A 22,877-nucleotide genomic window follows, 5' to 3' on the forward strand; every position below is an offset into this window, starting at 1 on the left:
CTTGCCAGGCTATTGATAATTATCTTTGTTTTCTGCATACTAATCTTCAACAGCACCCTTACGCTCTCGCAATCATGGTCCTCAGTCCTTTGTTGTAACTCGTCCCCAGTGTTGCCAAACAGGACAATGTCATCTGAAAACCGAATGTTGCTCTGATATTCGCCGTTGATCCTTACTCCTAAGCCTTCCCAGTTTAACAGCTCGAATACTTCTTCTAAGCATGCAGCGAATAGCACTGGAGAGATTGTGTCTCCTTGTCTGACCCCTTTCTTTACAGGTATCTTTCTACTTGTGGAGAATTAAGGGATCTTTGGAATCTCTGCAGGCATTTTCCACAATATTTACGTACGCCTCCTGTACTCATTGATTACGCAATTACTAATTACTAATGGCTCTATGCTGGGACTGCTGGGATCTCCACAAAATCAAGTGGCTTTTCATAATCTATGAAAGCTATATAGAGAGGCTGATGCATTTGTGGATTTCCAGATTACCTGTTCGATGACAGGGATGTGATCCATTGTGGAGCATCCCTTACTGACGCCGGCCTGTTCTCTTGGTTGACTGAACTTAAGTGTTGCCCTTATTGTATTGCGAATTATCTAGGTGAATATTTTATACAATGATGGAAACAGCCTAATGGGTCTATATTTGTTCAATTCTTTAACGTCTCCCTTTTTCAGCATTAGTATAATGTTGGCATTCTTCCAGTTCTCTGGCACCCTTGATGTCGTGAGACATTCCATATAAAGGGCCGCCAGCTTCTCAAGCATTATGTCTCCTACATCTATGATTAAATCGACTGTTATTCCATCTTATCCTGCCGCATTTCCCCCATTTCAGCGATAGGACGTAGGTATACCTGAAGGGTCGTCCAGTGGGCTGCCTTCGGCGACGAGTGCTAGGGTGAATGATCCGGAAACCCTCGGCGTCCACGCGGCTGCAAATTGTCCCCCTGCGTGGCGAAGAACCTCGGCCCTCATGATCCGAACCTCGGCCAGATTTCCGCCCAGTCTGCGCCTGTGCTGAACTGACGGGCTGTCCTTGGCGCCGACTAGGAGTAGCAGCAGTGCTGTGCTGCTCGAGGACCAGCCAGCTGTTGGGAAATGGAATTCAAATCAAATCAAATCAAATGTTTTATTTCCAACAAACTTGTTGGGGGTCCTCCAGGCGAGAAGCTGCGACACACAGCTTGAATGTGCCTGAAGGCCCTCACATGGCAGCAGTACAAATACAAATACAGTATACAAATACAATACAATGTATTGTATACAAATACAATAGCTATACAAATACAATGGGTCACATTTACAATAATTACAAAGATCCCATTTCAAAAATGGGTTTACAAAAATATGCTCTAATCTGTTTTCGAGAAGTGATTAAACTACGAGTTTTAACGCGGCAAAACCGATATATATTGTGACGTACGCCATAGTGAAGGACTCCCGATCGTTCTGAGAAACTGCGATTTTTAACGCACACCCAACGCAAAGTACACGAATGTTTCTTGCATTTCGCCCTCATCGGAATGTGGCTGTAACAATCAGAATCGAACCCGTAACCTAGAGGTAAGCAGTGCAACACCATAGCCACTAAGTTATTGCGACAAATTCTTCGGACAGCCAGTGTACACTCCTAGTGATCATGGCTGAAGCGATAGAATCAGTGCAGAGGCGTCAGAACTTAATTGCGCTTGTTCGTTTCAGCCCGCTAGATGGTAACTTAAGAGGTGGATTCCGCTTACTGTACATTCTTCCTCAGAGTTTGTAGAGTGGTTAGGAAAATTTTGTGAGATGTTCAAACAAGGAACTCGTCAGTGCAGAAACAGCTGTTTCTAGAAGGCGGCAAATAGCGAAGTGTTTAAATGTTTAAATCCCCTGTAGTTGGCAGTGCGAGGAACTTCTTTCAAATGAGACAACATCGAAGCATCTGCATTAAATGGTATTTTTTCGAACGAAGGTGTTCGTGAAACATTCACCTGGCACTACGAAATCTAGCATTGACAAGACTGCTGAGATCAGAATTGACCTTTGCCAAAAGAGGATTCAAGTACATCCATAGAAAGTTCTTCATGCTGAACAAAAAAAAATTGCATAGCATCCACAGCAGGCCGTTGAGCAGTTGAAAGGCGTTGATCGTTACAGTCACATGCCTCAGAAAATGTATTTCTGTCATTAACTTCAACAGCCAAACAATTATTACCGTGTTACCACAAAGGCAAAAATTCTGGAGGTGAAGTGCCCTATTCTTTCTATGAAATGAAGAACCCTCAGTAGGGCCTACTCTACAGTTCTGCCAGACACTAGAATCATCAATTAAACAATTTGCTACAAATGTATTTTATAGTAGTCGTATTTTTATAATCTCAACCCCACCAAGAATAAATCCAGCCTTAAAGGTAAACTTTGAAGCAAATGAACGAGATAATGCATCTAAGACTCGCCGAACTGCAACCTTGTTGCTGCAAAGGTAATTTCACAAGGGAATGATTACCTAATCAAAGCGATATTAACCCGAGCCATTGATGCTATTGCGTGACTACTGATAACTGTTGAAAAATACACTGCATTGACATGTGCTGGTGAAAGAGGTCAAATAGATTTTAAGGGTCCCTGAAACGGTTCGGACAAACTTTGTAGACGTGTAGGGTACAGTTACAGTTAAACAATCGCGCCACAATTTAAGTGAAGCGCCTCATAGTAAGAGAGCTGCTAACGATTACAAATTACCCTTCCCTGTAGCCAGGCTTGTACTCCACTCGTTCGCCGAGGGACAGGGGCTAAGCTCCTCCTTCGCTGGCTTTGCGTCGTGATGTGACGTCGTGTCATCTACTTCCAGTTGTCTTGAAGCCAGCGCGCTGTCTCTCCAACCTCTCTGCCGACGGCCTGGTCATCGTTTTCCCGCGAGAGCTATCGAAGCAGCGTGCATTACTTTGCGAGCATTCTGTCGCAGCATCGAGCGTGTCCGGTATTCCGGTTGTGACGGATGGTCGGTAGAGTAAGCTAAAGCCCCTCCGTACTATTGATGATTGATTGGTTGATTGATGATTGGGTTTTAATCACGCAAGGGCCAGTTCTGGCCAAAAAGCGCCAAACACATGATGCAGTCAGTTAACAAAGGTTGATGAAGTCTAGGATGTACCATGGCTCCAAAGGGGCCTAAAATCAGTCAGTGTGTAAGTGCGTGAAATATATATGTTCCAGAAAGATGCGAATGACAAGTGAGGTATTCTATGACCTCAAATAAACTTTGCAATGTGATCAGGAGATAAAAATATAGAAATGTGGAAATAGTACCAAAGCTGTTTCCGGGCCCTTGAGCAAAAGAACCGGGAGGCACATGCTTTAATACTATTATCGCAGCAGAAACCTCTGAAAATAGGCTGCGCTACGGATCACTTGGGTGTATAACCTGCAGGACACTTGCATCCTTCAAAAAAGTTAATGTTGATTTAACATCAAAGAGCGGGTTCTTGCTAAGAAACACTGCTGGATGTAATGGAAGTTGTTGATGCTGAGGTAAAGGGAACTGTTTTTCCCTAAGAGCTTCTAATTCAACACATTCCAGCAACACGTGCAGGACCGTCAGCGCCCCGCCACATTTACTACAGGTATACGTGGCTGATCACCAGTCACAGAGTACGAGTGCGTACCATATGTGTGGCCGATTCTCAGTTAGCATGCGGTAAACTCGGGTCGTCTTATTTTCGATACTGGTGGCCAGTTCCCGAACTGTGCTTTTGTGACATGCAGCTTATTGGACGTTTCAGTGTCCCATAAGCGTTGCAATAGCTCCTAAGCTTTTTCAGCAAAAGATGTTTCAAGTCTATGGCAGTGAAAGCTACAGAGATGTTGCAGGCTTTAGTGACCATTGATGCAGCGGTTCCGTCTGCAAGCATATTGCGCTCAATACCTCTATGACCAGGTACAGGTACCCAGCATATTGTGATTTGCTGGTTATATATATATATATCTATATATATATATATATATATATATATATATATATATATATATATATATATATATATATACATTGTGCAGAGAAGCGAGTAAAGATAATTAAGCAAGCAAAGGATTTTTGTATTTAGTGAAGGACATTAAGGGTCTACACTTAACGGGTGAGTAAATACAAGTTTTTGTGTCTTTGCTTTCCTGATTTGTTTAACAGGGGACAATACTGTGCACGCCTCTGCCGTAAATATACTCATTTCTGGATGTAAAATATTCGACTCCCAGAAGGATGGACCAATTTCTGCGTACCATACACCGGCATGTGACTTTGACGCGTCGGTGTAGTATTGAGAGCAGGAGTATATCGACTGAAGCTCCAAGAAATACATTCGTATTTCGACGTGTGGAGCACGCTTTGAGACTTCTAGAAAATGTACGTCACATTGTACCACCTGCCACTCCCAAGGTGGTAACAGCTTGGCTGGAGACATTCGGCGATGTTCGAGTAGTTGGACATCCATTTCTTCGCTCAGTTCCCTCACACGCAGGAAGAAAGGCTCTGTCACAGAAGGTCGATTGTGAAAAAGTGTAGCGTACGTTATATCGTTAACTGTAGTATAACAAAAGTGTTCGCGATTGCAGTAAACATTTAGAAAGTATGTGAAGCTAGTGTATGTTCTTTGCAGATTAAATGACCACTCATTTGATTCTACATATAGACTTTCAATAGGACTTGTTCTGAAGGCGCCAGTGGCCAGGCGGATACCTAGATTGTGGACGGGATCTAGCATCAATAACGCACTTGGCGTGGCAGAGTGATATGCCACGGCACCGTAATCCGGTCGTGATCGAATGAAGCTCCTGTAGAGGTTCATTAAACACTTTCGGTCAGTGCCCCATGTTTTGTGTGATAAAATGTTCAGTAGGTTAATTGTTTCCAAGCATTTTGCCTTGATATATGTGTTATATGAAAGTCAGTTTGCATCAAGTATTGTGCCTAAAAACTTGCGTTCTTTGTGCACAGGTATTTCTTCTCCATACAGTTCTAAACTTGGATCTGGAACCATATCTCCCTTATTTTGTGTGAGAAAAACACATGAACTCTTGTGGGAGTTAACTTTAAACCCGTTTTTGTCTGGCCACTTAGATATTTTCTTCAAGCCCTGCTGTACTTGTCTCTCGCACACTGCAAGATTACAGGATTTGAAACCTATTTGTATGTCGTCTACGTAGACGGAATAAAATATAGCTGGTGGTAATGAAGCGCGGAGTGTGTTCATCTTAACGATAAAGAGTGTGCAGCTGAGCACATCTCCCTAAGATATACCAGTTTGTCGTATATATTGACGCGACAATACGTTGCCAATTTTCACGCGGAAGGTACGATTTGACGACTAGCTTTCTATTATATTTAGCATATTTCTACGGATTCCCATTCCCGACAAGTCTCGCAAGATCCCGAAACGTCACGTTGTGTCATGCACCTTCTCCATATCGAGGAATACCGATAAGAAAAACTGTTCATGAACAAACGCATCCCGGATATTTGCCTCATTGCGCACGCGATGATCAGTTACAGACTGATCCTCTCTAAAGCCGCACTGAAAAGGGTCAAGTATATCGTTACATTCGAGGAAATGTAAAAGGCGACGATTTATCATATTTTCAAAAACCTTACAGACGCAGCTTGTGAGAGCTATCGGACGATAACTTGATACGTCGGATGGATTTTTATTTTGTTTCAAAATTGGGATAACAATAGCTTCCTTCCATAAGGATGGCAGGGATCCGGCCGTCCAGATAGAAAGTGCAAGAAGTGTTATTATTGTGCCACTGTGGAGGTTTTTAATCATGTCATACATGATTCGGTCAGCTCCTGGTGCAGAGCTCCTGCACATGCACAGGCCAGCTCTCAGCTCGGCCTTATTAAATGAACGGTTGTTTGGTCCATTTGGTCGGCATTTACGCACCAGTGGCTTAAGTTCCGCTAGTTCTTTGTGTTTAAGGAATGATTTTGAGTTGTGTATGGAGCTTGATGCACGCTCTAAGTGTTTTCCTAGGGCGTCAGTCTGATCTTCCAAGCTACTCCCTTGGTCATCGACCAAGGGCAACGGGTGGATTTGCCGCTCCTTCAACTTCTGAGGCCATTCCAAATTTTCGCCTCCTGCGTGCAAGAATTTACGTTGGAGACAAACCTCTCCCAACTGGCTCTCCTAGCCTGCCACCGCGTACGCCTCCCCTTTGATTTGATGTGTTTGAAATAAACAAGATTTTCTGCATTTGTGTATCGACGCAGCTTTCCCCATGCCTTATTCTGTTTCTTCCGCGCCTCTATACACTCTTCATTCCACCATGGTACACGCCTTTTACGTGACTGACCTTTTCTTTCTGGTATAAGCTTTTCTGTAGCATCAATAATAAAAGTTGTAAAATATGCGACTTCGTCGTCTATACTAAAATTCTTGATAAAATCTCGTGCTAAGTAGCTTAATCCTTTAAAATGATTCTAATCAGCAAAGGCTAGTTTCCATCTAGGGGCATGCCGTGGATGCTCATTCTGCTCGATCGTGTTCAACATTATTGGAGAATGGTTGCTGCCAGATGTTAAAATAGCAGATAGCTGCGCTGCTTAATAATCCAGAGTTCCAAATTTAATACAATGACACACCTAATTGCCTTACTTGCTTTGCTGTGATGTTCTATTTTTCAGTCTTTTTTGCTTTCGCAACATAATGTGTAATCTCACGCAGCATTTCATGTAGTCATGTGAACCTATCGTGTGTTTCAAGCGTAGTTCGTTTTTATTTTATTATTTCTTTTTTACACAATGATTCGTTATTATGATCTTTTTACTAGTATTTATGACAATAGAAGCTAATTTCAAACCGTACAAAAAATACACCTGACTGCTGTACGTTGTTCGGTTTATTTCTGTTGGCGAGCTGTATTTGTTACGCGCCTTGTCTGCCAGTACTCGGGGGTGCAGAGCTCGTCAAGCCTGATAGATGGCTTTTTTCTGTACCCACCAAGTGTTTTTGACACTGAACTAATTCAGTTATTGATTGATTAATTGATTGATTGATTGACCAATTGATTGATTCTCAATAACATTTCTTTCTAGGTCGGGAAAAAGTGTAGGCGATGCAAGCGATAAATAGACGGTGGAGTATGTATTATGTTGTAGGTTGTCATAGGTGGCCTCCTTCTTATTTAAAGGGACACTAAAGTGAAAAATTATTTCTTCTGCATCAGTAAATTACCGTTCTACAACACCAAAAACACCACTCTTACAACGATAAGACGCTTGGTAAACCAGAAAAAGCGCAAGAACAAAATACGCGTGGCGACGCCTACTTAGGTTCCCGCACATGGGGGCTGTGACGTCTTGGATTTTGATGGCATCTTCTAGGGCCTACTAATTACATATAGCGGTACAGATTGACTACATTGTGTTCTAAAGGAACCAAATATTAAACATGGCAAGTTTCAGGAACCTTTATTCAGCCAATGCAGCCTAAATGCGAAAACATACTTTGGAATCCCTGACATAACGCTGACGTACCGGCGCTAGGGTTTCGGTGCGAAATTCAAATACTGATACTTGGACCTTCATTTCCTCATCTAATAATCAAACTATGTTTTTAAATGACTGCCTGCAGGGTTCTCAAACCATGGTGCATTAGTCTAAACTGATTTATTGTTTCGCTTTAGTGTCCCTTTAAGCGGCATGCACCGGAATTTATAATGAAGTTTTCTATGAGACGACCTCTCGCGTCGCACCGGGAGTCTCCCCACAAAGTATTGTGGGCGTAAAGATCCCGAACAAGCAAGTACAGCTCTGGCAGCTGGTCAATAAGGCAATAAAAATGTGTCTTGGTGAGCTTAAAATTTCGAGAAACATATAACGCGCTGACAGTGACCAATCTATTAAAAATTATTGTCCGAACTGGCCCTCGAGGGCTGTGCGTAGTGGCAAATGATGACACGCAACGGACTTGTCCACGATTATTGCTACACCACCAGATGAGGTAGTAGCCACATCACGGTCTTTGCGAAAGATGGCATATTACAGTAGAAAATTTGTGCGGGTTGGTTTCAGATGCGTTTCCCTAATACACAGCACTTTTGGATTATATTTATTGAGCAGTTCTCTGGTATCGTCAAGCTTACAGAGGAGTCCTCTTACATTCCATTGTAGTATATGTGTCTCCATAGTAAGAGTAGTGTTTGTGTTGCGGCTTCAGGAAACGGACATTAGCTCACGGGTACCTTTCCGGGCACCATGACGCGAGGTTTTTCGTTTTTGGAGCGCCCGATGGAATTAGGCCGCTCCTTAAGCGCTGAGTGCGCAGTCATGCTCGGTGTTGTTTCCATCGCCTCCTGAGAGGCACTGGTCTTGCGCTCATGCGAGCGGTTTGTCTGCTTAAGCCTCGCCTCGAAGGACGAGACCTCGGATCCCACCAGCCCGGAGCTTGATGGCTCCTTCAAAGATGGCGGATCAGCGCTGGCTGCGTCCGCCATGGGGGCAGATGGCGTTGCTGGCGGCTCACTGCGCGTGGGCCTGACAGCTGTCGGGCGCCGTTGTGGCGCTGCCGCCTGACGCGTCACTTCGGCAAAGCTGTTCTTTGGGAAGTATGAAACCCGCCTTCTTTCTTCCTTAATGGAAATGTGTTCTTTCACATTGAACGTTACAATTTCTTTTTCTCTCTTCCAGGACGGGCAGGACCGCGAGTACGTGGCATGTTCGCCATCGCAATTAACACAGTGCGGAGTGTTTTTACATGTTTCGGATGAATGTTCACGGGAGCTACATTTAGCACATGTCTGTTGGCCTCGGCAGTTCTGCAAACTATGGCCGAATCAATGGCATTGGAAGCATCGCAGAGGATTTAATGTATGGCCTGACCCAGATCTTGACATAGTCTGCCTCAATACTCTAGGGCAGTATACTCGAACCCAAATTAAGGATTAGGTGCTTGGTTTTGATATGTTTGCCCTCACGCCTCATTTTAATTCTTTTAACCTTAATCACATTCTGTTCCCTCCAGCCTTCTAATAATTCAGTTTCAGTCAGTTCCATTAGATCCTCATCGGAGGCAACACGACGGGTGGTGTTCATGGTACGGTGGGGTAACATTCTTACTGGGATGTCACCTAATGACAATAAGGTAGGGAGCTTGTCATGTTGTTTATTATCTCGGAATACCAAGAGGAGATCCGACTTGCCATCTTCGTTACTTTATAGCCTCCACCAAGAGCGTGCCATACATTTCGACACAATTAATGGTACGATCATCCTCATCATCTTTTCTGGTTGATCAGTATGTATCACGTGAAACCGCGGGAAGTTTTGTTTCTGGTTGCCAAAAAACTTACACTGCCTCGATGCGCCCTCGTTTCTGAGGGCGATCAGGAAGTTTTGGAAATGGAATCTCCATAAGTGTATTTCAGGTTTCGGCAGTAACGCCTGCCACCCACTGTGGAGCCCAAAAACGGTACACTGCAGGACTTGTAAGAAACAGATCCTGCGAACGCCAACTGTACGTTTCTGCTATAACCAAATCTATTATAACCAAGGTTGACTATACCACACAAGGCCCTTGCTGCCTGGAAGATCGGAAGTAATAAAGAAGTGAGTAGGAGCCAGGAAAGACGGCAAGTAAGAGAGAAAGACGAAGATTTGAGAGGAGGATAGGAAAAGGCAACCACCGATTTCCCCTGAGTGGGTCAGTCCAGGGGTGCCTCTGCGTGAAGCCGAGGCCAAAGGGGCGTGTTGCCGCCGCCGAGGGGCAGTAAAGGTCCAAATACCCGGCATATTAGCTATACCCCCAGGATCCCCTTTTCCTCGGACACAGCTAAGCCACGTGCGGGTAAACGCTGAAGGGTCCAATCCTCATCTGCTCGAGTACGTTGCCTCGCAACACACTAAACGCCTGCTGATGCAGACGCCCCTGCGGGGTCCCTCGATACTACTACCGCTGTGATGAAGGAGCCTTAACGTAGACCTATGTGAGCGGCCTGGTCGGTCTGCACGGTCCAGCCATCTGGTGGTGCAGAGCTTAACCAGCAAACGCAGACCTAATATTGTTGTAACTAAGTGCAAAACATGTTTTTAACATTTAGGAAAACAACGTGTTCACGATTCCGCTCCTGCCAAAAGTTTACACCAGCTGCAAAGTAGAATACAGTTGGTTATTGCTATTATTAGCTCCTTGTTTGGTTGAGCTCCGTGCCACCAGGTGGCTGCACTGTGTAGGCATTTCACATTTGTGCCTCCACTCATTCCGTGAAACGCCCAGGCCCAGTCCGCTAGCGCTAGCGTTTACCTGAATACCGGACTTGCTAAACTCTATTTTGCTAGTAGTCCTTCGGCGTGAAGTGACGGATGCAAACGCGTAAATGCTGGTGCCGAAAGGATGCCGACAACCAGGGCTACAGTCACCCCGCTCGCATGTTGCCTTGCAGATAGGCCACGATGTCGCCGCTTAGACATGCCGCCGATCGCTACGTTTGAAGCAAGGGCGAACCATGGTGCTCGCGAAAAGACAGATCATGACGGAACACAGAGCGCGCAGCTCACGTCAACACGGAGCCACGTTGCAACACGAGTGCAGGACACTTCCTGTGCGCCAGAAATGCTTGAGTTGTGAGAAATTGTTCTTGTGCATTCTGTTTCTGTTACTTTCTTTTTTCTATAGACACAAATTAACTAACATTCCAAGTATTACGAGCAACATAAAGTTGGAAAAGGTATCGATGACGCGCCCTGAGCAGACAGTTGGATAGCACGCTCTACTGACGCCGCATAGCCACCACGCGCCACTTAGTCTGGGGCGGCTGAAAAGTCGGGGGAGCGGTGCAACGGCGATCGGTAGCCATGGACATCTTTAAAACCTTACAATAAATTACACGCTTTATGCGGAGCGCTTAACTGCGTTACTTAATGATCAGAAGGTCCAATCCTAGCGACTCAGTACGTTTATACGGAAACGTGGCAATCGTTTCAGTGTCCTTTAAGAAAAAAAAAGAACAGCCAAAAAAGACGCACACAGGAACCATACAAGAAGACAGGAAAGAGGCACCAACAACGTGTTTTACTACTTTCAGTCTCCCTTTAAGCACAAAGTTTTACGAAGTGATTTTGGTGATAGGACTCAGGATTAGATATAAACATTAAAAAAATGGTATCAGTGTGCGCACATGGAGCTATCAACTGCACCAGTTGTTACGAAGGAAATTTGGTGAACATTCATCAATACTTCTTTTTGAGCGAGTTCGTTCATCTTGAGACATATGGGTAACAGCGCAAACAGCCGACAACAAGAAAGGAGACACGTACACACAAGCACTCGGTGTATACGTGTCTCGCTTCTTGGGGTCGTCTGTTTGCGCTGCTTCCTTTATGTTTCTTGGTGAACATTTTCATCATTTGCTGTTCGGCACATATCGCACGCCTAATTCTCCGCACCGAGGCCATGCTATTGGTTTCGATATAGTTATGTACTAGTGTCTAACGTTGCCACAATTAAATCGACGTTTTCCCGCTGTTTACTGCGGTCGCTATACTAGTCAAAAGGGGACGCTGTTTTTAAGAAGCTCCGGAGGAATCCCAATTATTGGATTCTTGAGGGGTTACGAAATCCGCCAGCGTTCCGAAATCTCAATTGTTAACCTCTACTCAAAGTGCGATTTGCATACACACCAGTCTCTGCGGCGTAACCGCCGCCTTCCAAAGCGCCCACTACACGTTCGCCTGCCAACCTGAGCATCGTCTCTCATTCGTGAGACTCTTGGCTCCGTGCAGCCCACACGCAGCGCATCGACACCTTGGCTGTGCGCAATTTGTCCGGCACAGCAAGCTGCGCAGCTAGTTTTCTATTACTGGCGGCTTGCTAGTCTACTTGTGGTAAGCTTTAAATAGGACTGCCCCTAAGGCAATAACTTTGCAATATATTTAGTCGCATGTGGTGAAGCCTTCTCCTGATAAGATAATAAAAACTTCCGTATATTTTTAAAGTTAAAGCTTGTTTCTCTTGTTGATCTTTTTTCTTATCGTTCTTTGGCCATTTTCCGTATTTCTTAGTTTCATTCGATTTGCAAACAGGCTTTAGTTTCGCTCATCTTGCTTTGGCGACGTCTCTCTTTGCGTTGGTACACGTGAAGGGAGGGGTCAAACAGAGTGGGGCATTTATTCAATGCATTTTACAAAGCCTCCAATTAAAGCTCCATTACACACCTTAACAGCTTTTCATGTAAAAATTTTGATTATATTGAGGGTGATAGTAACGACGATGGCAAGGTGTCATGTCAACATCTCGTACAATTGTTAAGAAGCGTGCGCCAGTAGAGTACCTGCGTAGCGGCGTCGCCTGTGCTTGGCGGCCAGCAGGAACACTTGATCGCCAGCTCATCTCGTAGGTGCTGCGACTCCTGACCCAGCGGCTGGAAGCAGGAAGTTCAGAACCTTGATTGAGAGCATTCGATGTGGCTCTTCCAGATGGACGCGGACATACTTGCGGGTTGTCGACGTGAGCTTCAGTCTGCCGCCGCGCTCTGCCTCTGGTAGCCTGCCTCCGGCTGCGTTATCCATCACTGTGTTGATGGCGGACCAGTCGGGCACGTGACCACTGAGCTACAGTGAATACAGCGGATACACTGGATAAAACTGTGAGAGAATGGAGCAATCATGGCAGTGTAAATGAGAAGCCATGTTTTTTTCGCGACTGCTTCTAAAACTGATGCGGGAGGTACTCATTTCGTCTAGATGGTCGCGTGGATCCAGCGACTAGAGTTCGCATGTGCTGTATAAGTGACTCACTGCGCAGAACCGCAAGTCTGGCAACAATCAAACGCGACACCTTCCCCCTCTGCTATCCAAAAGAGTCATTCTTGAGATATGTCGCTATAGACAAACGCCTGCCATGAATTTCTCACTGCAGACAAATGAATGCGATCAATTATTTGGCTATGTATGTCAGTTGTCAATGGCAGCAGCAACAGAAAAAAGGTGCACAGTTTCCCTGGGTGCTAATATTTCAATCATTCAGTACAATATGGCGCTGTGTTTTCCCTATATAATAAGGAATGTGGTTTGTATGAATCCAAGCAGGCGTTCGGCGTATCTAAGGCCCTGTGGTTATTAAATAATTTACACCCTTAAAACTGGTTAAGACTGTAAATCTGTATCTAACTCATGAACGTACACTGCTTGCAAGTTTATGGGTGCGAGTTATAGACCAATTTACACCATTTCATTTTAAGGGTGTGAAATATTTTACAGCTTGGGCCAGTTATATGTAGCTTAATGTGGCGCAGTAGCCAAGGTAAAAGAACACGGGATGGTTACTGTTGTAAAGAAGGACAAGTCATGCACCCTGAGAACAAAATGTAGTGTTGTCATATTGCGAAAAGCAAGCAGATCAGAATTGTGCAAGGCTGACGCTGCGATACAGTTAAGAAAATGCATTCCAGCCGCGTAAGATTTGCTTGTTACCACAAAGACTAAAATGTGTGGCAATTTAAATTATGGAATTTTGTATGCGAAAGCCGCGACATGATTCTGAGGCACGCCGTAGTGATGTACAGCGGTATATAAAGGGTCGTGAGAGTAAATGAGAGATTTAGAAGCAGCGCCAAATTACGCACAGCATAATGCATTTGTTTTCCCTTGGCCATTGCTGTAGAGAACTGGATAAAAACTGTTGTGTACACCGTGACTTAATGGGATGACAAATAAGGGGACTGCGGAATAATGGTTGCCACCTGGAGTTCTTTAACATGCACCCAATGTACTGTACACTAACATTTTGCATTTAATCCTTAATGAAATGCGGCCGCAGCAGCCGGAAATATACCGCCCGCAACCTCTAAATCGGCACCGCAGCACCACAACCGTTATGTCACCGTGGTTTGGAGAATGAGAAGGGCACAAGTGCTCCCTTCGGACAAGAAAACAGACTGGTGGGCTAGTTACATTGCGCTAAAAATATTAAAATCCCTTAAGACAATTGTGATCAAGCAGTTGAACAAGTTGTCGCGTTATTGCAGGTTTCCTGAACTACCTCATTCAGTTGCTTTCACTTGCCATTCCAACAAGTTATGCAGAAACTCCCCTGGAGTTGTCTAAGTATGCGTAAGCATACCCCGAAATTTCGTTCGGCCAACCCGTAAATTTCAAGTTGGCCTACCCCCAAATTTCAAGCAGGCCCACCCCCAAATTTAAGTTGGCCCAGCCCAGAATTTCAAGTAGGCCGACCCCGCACATTTCTGCAGGCCCACCCCCAAATTTGAGTTAGCCCATCGCCAACTTTCAAGTTAACCCATGCCTAAATTTCAAGTGGTCCACGTCCAAACTTCAAGTGGGTCCACGCTCAAATTTCAAGTTGGCCAACCCCCCTGTTCCAAACTCGCCCACCCCCAATTTAAGTTGGCCTACTCTTAAATTTCATGTTGGCCCACCCGCAGATTTCACTTGGGCCACCCCCAAATTCAAGTGTGTCATCACCCACATTTCAAGTTTGACCACCCCCAAATTTAGGTTGGCCCACCCCCAAATTTAAGTTTACCCATCCCAAATTTCAGTTGGCCCACCGTTATATTGAAATTGGCCCACCCCTACAGTAGGCTTGCCCATTCATATTCTGTGGAGCCCTATGTACCCCATGGATATGTATAAAACTGATCATATGAGTATTCTCCCTTATAATGATTTTTTTTCCAATTGTTCCTTATCATTTATAAAGCTGTCAATATATATTTACACTATATTTACGATTTTGATGTTGTTCCCCACGCTGACTTAATTACCGAACTCCATGCTTACGGTATTAAAAAATATTGTATCCTGGATTTCACGTTACCTCACTAATAGGAAACAAAGTGTTACTGTGAATTCCTGCTCCTCTGAGGAATTGAGTGTTAATTCTGGTGTCCCGCAAGGATCGGATTTGGCACCCATATTATTTTTAATTTATACCAATGACATACAATGCTGTGTTCACCCGTCCGTACATACACGATTGTCCGCAGACGACTGCGTCATATATAAGTCAGTGCTTAACTGTTAAGATCGACTTACGTTAAATGACTTTTTACATTCTATTCAACAGTGGTGCAAGATATGGGGTATGAGACTAAACAGTGCTAAAACAAAGTACATTCATTCACTAACAGAGGACAACCGCATGGCTTTACATGCACATTAGACAATACCCTCCTGACCAGAACTTCGCGCATAAAATATCTAGGGGTAACAATGACAAATAACATAAGTTGGGAACCGCACATTAATGAAATTTGTCGCAAAACCCAGAGTAAATTATCACTATTGAAAAGAAAACTGCGCGGAGCAACAGTGCCTGTCAAATTGAAAGCTCACAAAAGTCTAGTAAGACCTATCTTAAAGTATGCCGATACAATTTGGAGTCCACATCAGAAATATTTAATTGACAAACTGGAACGAATACAAAGATTAGCGGTTCGGTTTGCCTTCTCAGATTATTCAAGATAGAGCAGTGTTAACCAGTTAATTATGGAAGCTAATCTACAATTTCTAGCCCGTCGTAGAACCCTATCGAGTTTAAATTTATGTATGAGCTCTATCATGGCCACTTGAATATCAGTCGCTCTGCCTACATACCTGACCTCACGAGACATTCACTTCACACGGGTCACAGTAAAATGGCCAAACAAACCATAAGCCACACAAACTCGCCAAGTATTCTTTGTTTCCAGCTGCCATTGCCTGCTTCTATAAACTACCAGAAGTACCTTTTCGTCTACTCCGGCAGAATCCTTCATTAATAATATTGCCAACATCAACTTCGGTATGTAACATGTTCATTATGCAAGAGTACCCGACTCACAATTTCTGTTTATGTGTTTTTTCCCCTGCGACATAGTATTTTTTATACGCTTAACGTTCCGTTCATGTATTACGTCTTTTCTTGTGCTTCACTCCTGCTTGGACCCGAATGTGGCCTGCAGTATGTATAAATTAAAAAATAAGAAATTATAAAGTCCTAATGCCTTTGCAAATAGCGCATTTTTGTACAGAAACAGGGCAATACAGTTTCCGCGTCACGCACAGATTTTGCTAGCATACTCGACAAAGAATGATTGCGCATTAAAACCTGCACATGTACCACGAAGTAGGAATATTATGAGAGGTGTGCAAACGGCGTTCGTCCCAGCATACCAGGTTAGGATGCGTTTCAAGCAGTTTCCGAACGACGGTGCGCTCGTGTGGACCCACTAGATAAAGTCGCTTGATAATTTTAAGGTACCGCCACTCTTTGAACTCCGCCGCCGCAGCGCGACCTCCTGGCCTCCTCCAGCGCGTTCCCCCTCCCCCCCCCCCCCGCAGCAGCCAGTTTCGCCCCCCGTTTTTCTGCATGATGACTGGTCTCCCTGCCGTTACCCTTGGAAAGGCGCGGATCTTGCGTTTTGCTTGTGTTTTTCTTTTCCGTTCACGCGATTTTTCTCGGCTCGGCTGGCTCGGCGCTTTTGGTCGGCGTAGCGAACGTTGTACGCTTGTTTCCTGCTCTATGTGCTAGCGCTATGCCGTGCTGTTGCGCATATAACTGCAGCAAGAAGCCTGAAGATGGTTTTGCCGTTTTTATGATACCGCAAGGAAAGCGTGAACGCTTGCGCAGGAAGCAGTGGCTGCATAACATTGGCCGAAAAAAGCTTCGTTCCGACAACGAACAGCGTTGTTCGCGAGCTGAGGCATCTTTCTTATTGCTCGCAGGAGACCATCCCGTAAAGCTGCATTTTTTTTTTCATTCTTCAGGCCTGCTCCACGGCGTTTTTATTGCGGCAATTTGTACGTTGCATGAACATGCGATTGTCCTCAGTATGCTTAATATGCAGCGCGGCTCCATCCCCTCGCACATCGCCAAATGTTTTTATTCAGTCGGAAACGCAGCACTATAGATTCTGCTCTCCGCTGTGAACAATTATGTGCGAAGATACCGCCTCTCGATCGCACTTTTTGCGATCTTGAGGATCCGCTGCCTGTTTTACTGAAAATGGATATAGCGGCTTATAGAGGAGTACCAGTACCAGTATAGAGTACCAGTGACACCCACGAAGATAATGGAAGAGGGAATAGTCTAGAGGAATTTGACATCCCACAAGTAGCGCCGGAAGAAGTGAAGAAAGCCTTCGGAGCTATGCAAAGGGGGAAGGCAGCTGGGGATGATCAGGTTACAACAGATTTGTTGAAGGATGGCGGGCAGATTGTTCTAGAAAAGCTGGCTACCCTGTATACGCAATGCCTCATGACCTCGAGCGTACCGGAATCTTGGAAGAACGCCAACATAATCCTAATCCATAAATAAGGGGACGCCAATAACTTGAAAAATTATAGACCGATCAGCTTACTGTCCGTTGTCTACAAAGTATTTACTAAGGTAATCGCAAATAGAATAAGAAACACCTTAGAATTCTGTCAACCAAAGGACCAGGCAGGATTTCGTAAATGATACACAACAAGACCATATTCACACTATCAATCAGGTGATAGAGAAATCTGTGCAATATAACCAACCCTTATATGTAACTTTCATTGATTACGAGAAAGCGTTTGATTCCGTCGAAACCTCAGCAGTCATGCAGGCCTTACGGAATCAGGGTGTAGACGAGCCGTATGTAAAAATACTGTAAGATATCTATAGCGGCTCCACAGCCACCGTAGTCCTCCATAAAGAAAGCAACAAAAACCCAATAAAGAAGGGCGTCAGGCAGGGAGATACCATCTCTCCAATGCTATTCACAGAGTGTTTACACGAAGTATTCAGAAACCTGGACTGGGAAGAATGAAGGATAAGATGGATGGATGGATGGATGAAAAACTTTATTAGGGTCCTTTAGGACGCGCACTAGCGCGCAGCGGGCCGCTCCCACGTCGGGACAGAGAGGCCGAGCCTCTCCGCCGCGTCGCGGGCCCGTTGGACAGCCCATAACTGTTCTTAGAGGTTGGGACTGTGTAGGACCGCATCCCAACGTGCAGCAGTGTTGTTTTCATCGCCGCGAGAGTTAATGGAGAATACCTTAGTAACTTGCGATTCGCCTATGATAATGCCTTGCTTAGTAACTTAGGGGACCAATTGCAATGCATGCTCACTGACATGGACAGGCACAGCAGAAGGGTGGGTCTAAAAATTAATCTGCAGAAAACTAAAGCAATGTTTAACAGTCTCGGAAGAGAACAGCAGTTTACGATAGGTAGCGAGGCACTAGAAGTGGTAAGGGAATACATCTACTTAGGGCAGATAGTGACCGCGGATCGGGATCATGAGACTGAAATAATCAGAAGAATAAGAATGGGCTGGGGTGCAATTGGCAGGCATTCTCAGATCATGAACAGCAGGTTGCCATTATCCCTCAAGAGAAAAACGTATAACAGCTGTGTCTTACCCGTACTCACCTACGAGGCAGAAACCTGGAGGCTTACGGAAAGGGTTCTAATTGAATTGAAGACGACGCAACGAGCTATGGAAAGAAGAATGATGGGTGTAACGTAAAGGGATAAGAAGAGAGCAGATTGGGTGAGGGAACAAACGCGAGGTAATGACATCTTAGTTGAAATAAAGAAAAAGAAATGGGGGGCATGGCCAGGGCATATAATTAGGAGGGAAGATAACCGGTGGTCATTAAGGGTTACGGACTGGATTCCAAGAGAATGGAAGAGTAGCAGGGGACGACAGAAATTTAGGGGTGGGCAGATGACACTAAGAAGTTTGCAGGGAGAACATGGCCACAATCATCAGATGACCGGGGTAGTTGGAGAAGTATAGGAGACGCCTTTGCCCTGCAGTGGGCTTAACCAGGCTGATAATGATGATGATGATGATGATGATGATGATTATGATGATGAGAGGAGCTATTATTTCTAGCTTATGTCGATCTGTGCGTCAGTCAGATACAGTGAATGCAAGCCCTGAAAAAATTAGTGGCAAGTATACCTGTGAGGAGCGGAAGCGACGAGCGCTAGCTAGTCCACATTACATTTTTTTTTAGTTTTAAGGCGAAAGCCTTTATATCTCTATGCTTCAAAGTGACGTTGTGAACAGAAAATATCACGTGGCCTAAGAAAGGCCAGAGGCGACCGAAAGCATGTCCACCCCTGTATAAGAGAATGATTAGCGAAGTTAACTAATGCTTTATTAGTGATTAAATTAAGGTGGATTAGAGTGTATTGAGGAGGATTAAAGTGTATGAATAAGTATATAGGTGTATGAAAGAGGATTAAGGTGGATGAAGGAGTACTAAAGCGGATTAGGGTGGATTAAGATGATTTATAGTTGATGAAGCAGTATTAAGACCGATTAGGGTACATGAACAAGGATTAGGTAGGATTGAGGTGGGTGCAGGATGATTGAGGTTGATCAGGGTAGAGTAAGGTAAATTAGGGTTCATAAAGGAGGATTGAGACCAATTATGATATATTAGGGTTGATGGAGGTGGATTAGGGTGTATTCAGAAGGATTAAGGTGCATGAATAAGAATTAAGGTGTATGAAAGAGGATTAAGGCCATGTGGAGCATTAAGGTGAATTAGGCTTGATGAAGGAGTATTAAGACCGATTAAGGTATACTACGGAGAATTAAGGTGCACGAAAACGTATTAAGGAGGATTAGGGTGCATTAAGGTTGATGAAGGAGGATTAAGGTTGTAAAGCCTACTGTAATAAACCTTTATCCATGCTATTCATTCATCCACTTTAATCGACCTGATTTCTCCTTATATACCTTAATCCATTTTACTTCACCGTAATTCACCTTCATCCTGTTTCATCTACTTTAATCTACTGTAATCCTCCTTCATGCACCTCAATCCTCCCTAATCAACCTTAATCCACGAGAATTCTCCTTAATGCGCCCTTATTCACCTTTATCGACTTTAGTCCACCCAATTCCTCTTTAATCCACCCTACCCTTTCTTCGTTCACTTTAATCCCCCTAATCCACCTTAATCCTCCCTAATGCACCTTTATCCACCTTCAGTCACTTTAATCCACCTTCATCGACCTAAATCCACCTTAATTATCCGTAATACACCTTAATCCTCCTTAATCCTTCTTAACCCAATCACTAATCAATCATTCCTGACCTTCGTTAATCAGTAATGATCTCTCATACACGGCTGCACATCCTCTGGTTCGCTTACGGCCTTCCTTCAGTCACGTGATATTTTCTGTAGCTCACAACGCGTCCTTCAAGCAGAGAGGCTTTCGCTTAATAAGCCACGCACAAACTGATGTGCCACAAGCAATACTAGATCAGACGCACAAAGTAAAGCATCTCATCATGTGGCAGAAAAATTGTCTGGAATATAGAACTCGCCACAAAGCTACTTTTACATCAGTATAGCCCGTTCATACGGCTTTAAGAAAATACCAGCCTCCTCATAAACGTTGCCTTCAGAATTATCTATGCTTTTATCAGCATTCCTCAAAATTTTCAACACCACTGGGGCGCGGAACTATCCCAAGATAACACGCCTCCATAGAATGCTGCGGACCGTCCGCGGGAGCGCAGGAGAAAAAGCGTGCCGTGCGCAGCCGGCGGGCGAGGAGAATCGAGGAGAGTTTCGCTACTTTCAAATTATCAAGGAACTTTACCATTAGAGTTGCTGTATATGGCTCCCACAGGGCGCCATATATGTGGGAGCCATATATTGTAACTCTAGGGGCCATCGTCGAGCGAGCACAACGAAAGATGAAAGAGCGAACGCGGAGCGGTAGATGAAAGACGCGAGCGGCGAACGGTGGAGGCCAATGAGAGCGGCCCCTTCACTGAGGTGCACGACAGCACTGCTGTCATGCGGACCCGCCGTTTCCTACTATCGTCTGCTAGCGTCAGCTCTAGCTCGCACTGCTCGCGTTTGTTTGGATTGGTTTGTTGCTTTCGTTCGCGATAGTTTCGATTGTCATCGTGGAAAAAGAAACGGGTGAACAGGCGCACAAAACAATTCATACTGCAAGAAACCGTGCAAAAGCAACACACGTATACCAGCATGGAGGAAGGAAAAGGGTATGAGGGAGCATACCGCAAAGTGATTGAAGCTAAGCCTGTCGGCCCTACACATGATCGCGCGTCAAAGTGCGCGGCTGGTTTTAGTGTTCTCACTCTGCAGGGAGAGCCACGGCAGGGCAGCCGAATAAACGCGCACTGAATAAAAACAACTGGCATACCTACTGGGAGCAAAATGTTTTAAGAAATCACGGTGCTTGGTCCGTGATCTGGAAGCAAAAGGTCATATCTTGGGCCAGCATTGTGGCTTCACGGAGCGTTGCTTGCCAAGGCTGGCTGCGTGACGTAATGCTCCTTCCTATAGCTTTCCTTCCTCCATGTATACCAGCACAAAGCGCAGAACATGGAGGAAGGAAACTGAGGAGAAGCCCTACCCCCTCCGCGCGCTAGGAGAAAAGTGTGGAGGAAATGACGTAGTAGGTTCTCCTTTCTTTTGCTGCTTTTTTTATTTCTTTGCTGTAGCGGTTACGCCTTTCCGGCCACTATGGCGGCTTTTTTATAGTTCTGTGCGCTCACACGTGTTGCTCCGAAGGATTCGTACCGTGGTAAAGGCGCCGTGCGGGCAGGTTTGCGTTGGTTTCCGTGTTTTGTTGCGCTGTGTTATCCGGACCGTGCTCTCCCGGATGTTGCCGTGGCCAGGTGGGATAGGAGGAACTAAAGTTCATGAAATTAATGCGCATGCAACTCTGTACGAAATGTACCGCGCCACGGCAATGGCGCGGTAATATCCGAGGGAATATCCGCGGTAAATTTTGTCCTCTGTGGCGGAACCATGGTAACGGGCCATCGCAGGCCGAAACCGATGCGTTCCAGAATCTGTACAATGAACGCCTTGCAGGTCAGTGATTCCTGCTTTCGACAGCGCATATGGTGCATCTGCGGCACGTAGACGTACGTTATGAATTCACAGTTCGTGTTCAGTAACAACTTGCTTTTGTGCATATTAAAGCACATGTTGCTTAACTGTTGCTTGTTCCTCGCAGTACTCGCGACAGCAGGAAGTATTTTAAGCAGAGCGCGTTCGAGGTTCATGCACATCAGCACAGGTGTACCTCAATACACGTGCTGACAGACCATTTTGGTACCCTCGGCACAGCGCACCTGCCAGCCGACGCTTTATCCTGGAAGATCGGAAAGAAGCGGCTGCTTTGACTTAAGGAATGAATCCTCCCTACCGCAGGCGTGTCTTATCTGTGCGCGCGAGAAGTGCAGGGAAGTGAAGGTTAGTGGATGCGCTGCAAGAGTCGGCAAGGCTCCACAGAACGTACGCCTGCAAACACATCAAACGGCTGTTCCATGGTCGCATATAAGCCGGTTCTACGCGCGTACTGTTCTGCACCGTGCGCTGTCTATCGCAAAACTTTGGTTCCGTGATGCTTCACTTACCGTGGGAAGAAGACACCTCAGGCCGGAGCCAATAAATCTAAACGCGTAGTCAGAAATTACATTCTTCCTCCTCGCCGGCGTGCTGTCGTAGTGGTGCGCGGCCACGCGAAGTTCGTTCCATAAAGCACGACGATTCCTCAAGCGAGAATGCGTTTGTGCTCACAAACTGCAAATAGATCGCAAATAGGTTGGTGTGTCGTACGTGTACGTGTACGTGTGAACGTATGCATTCTCACTGCACTTACAGTGCAGTGAGAATGCGTACGTTCTTTTCGTATTGCCAGACGTCTAGCTCGCAAGACCGTCTGAGAGCCCCAGGAAGCCCAGACAGAGAAAAACGAGTAGAAGGAAGCGATAAAGGCGATCTTCTCAAAAAAAAAAAAAAAAACACGCAACAACTGAGCATGCGGCCCGTACCTGCGCTTGACGAGAACAAACAGTTCAGTTCGCTGCACCTTATAAGGCATGTTTATTTTAATAAAAGCAGGTAAAAGCAGCC

General features: G+C 45.1%; 1 protein-coding gene across 1 annotated transcript in view; it reads right to left on the minus strand.

The window, feature by feature from the left end:
- LOC142569666 (uncharacterized) overlaps positions 1–22,877 on the minus strand; it is a 32,833-nt gene that overhangs the window by 4,027 nt on the left and 5,929 nt on the right. Inside the window, exons 2-4 of the mRNA XM_075678623.1 lie at positions 12,470–12,588; positions 12,309–12,398; positions 863–1,096 (exon numbers count right to left, since the gene is read on the minus strand). Coding sequence (XP_075534738.1) covers positions 863–1,096; positions 12,309–12,398; positions 12,470–12,546 — 401 coding nt within the window. The 5' untranslated portion in view covers positions 12,547–12,588. The remainder of the gene's footprint in view (positions 1–862; positions 1,097–12,308; positions 12,399–12,469; positions 12,589–22,877) is intronic.

Source organism: Dermacentor variabilis, chromosome 1 (genome assembly GCF_050947875.1).
Source record: "Dermacentor variabilis isolate Ectoservices chromosome 1, ASM5094787v1, whole genome shotgun sequence".
Taxonomy (NCBI): domain Eukaryota; kingdom Metazoa; phylum Arthropoda; class Arachnida; order Ixodida; family Ixodidae; genus Dermacentor; species Dermacentor variabilis.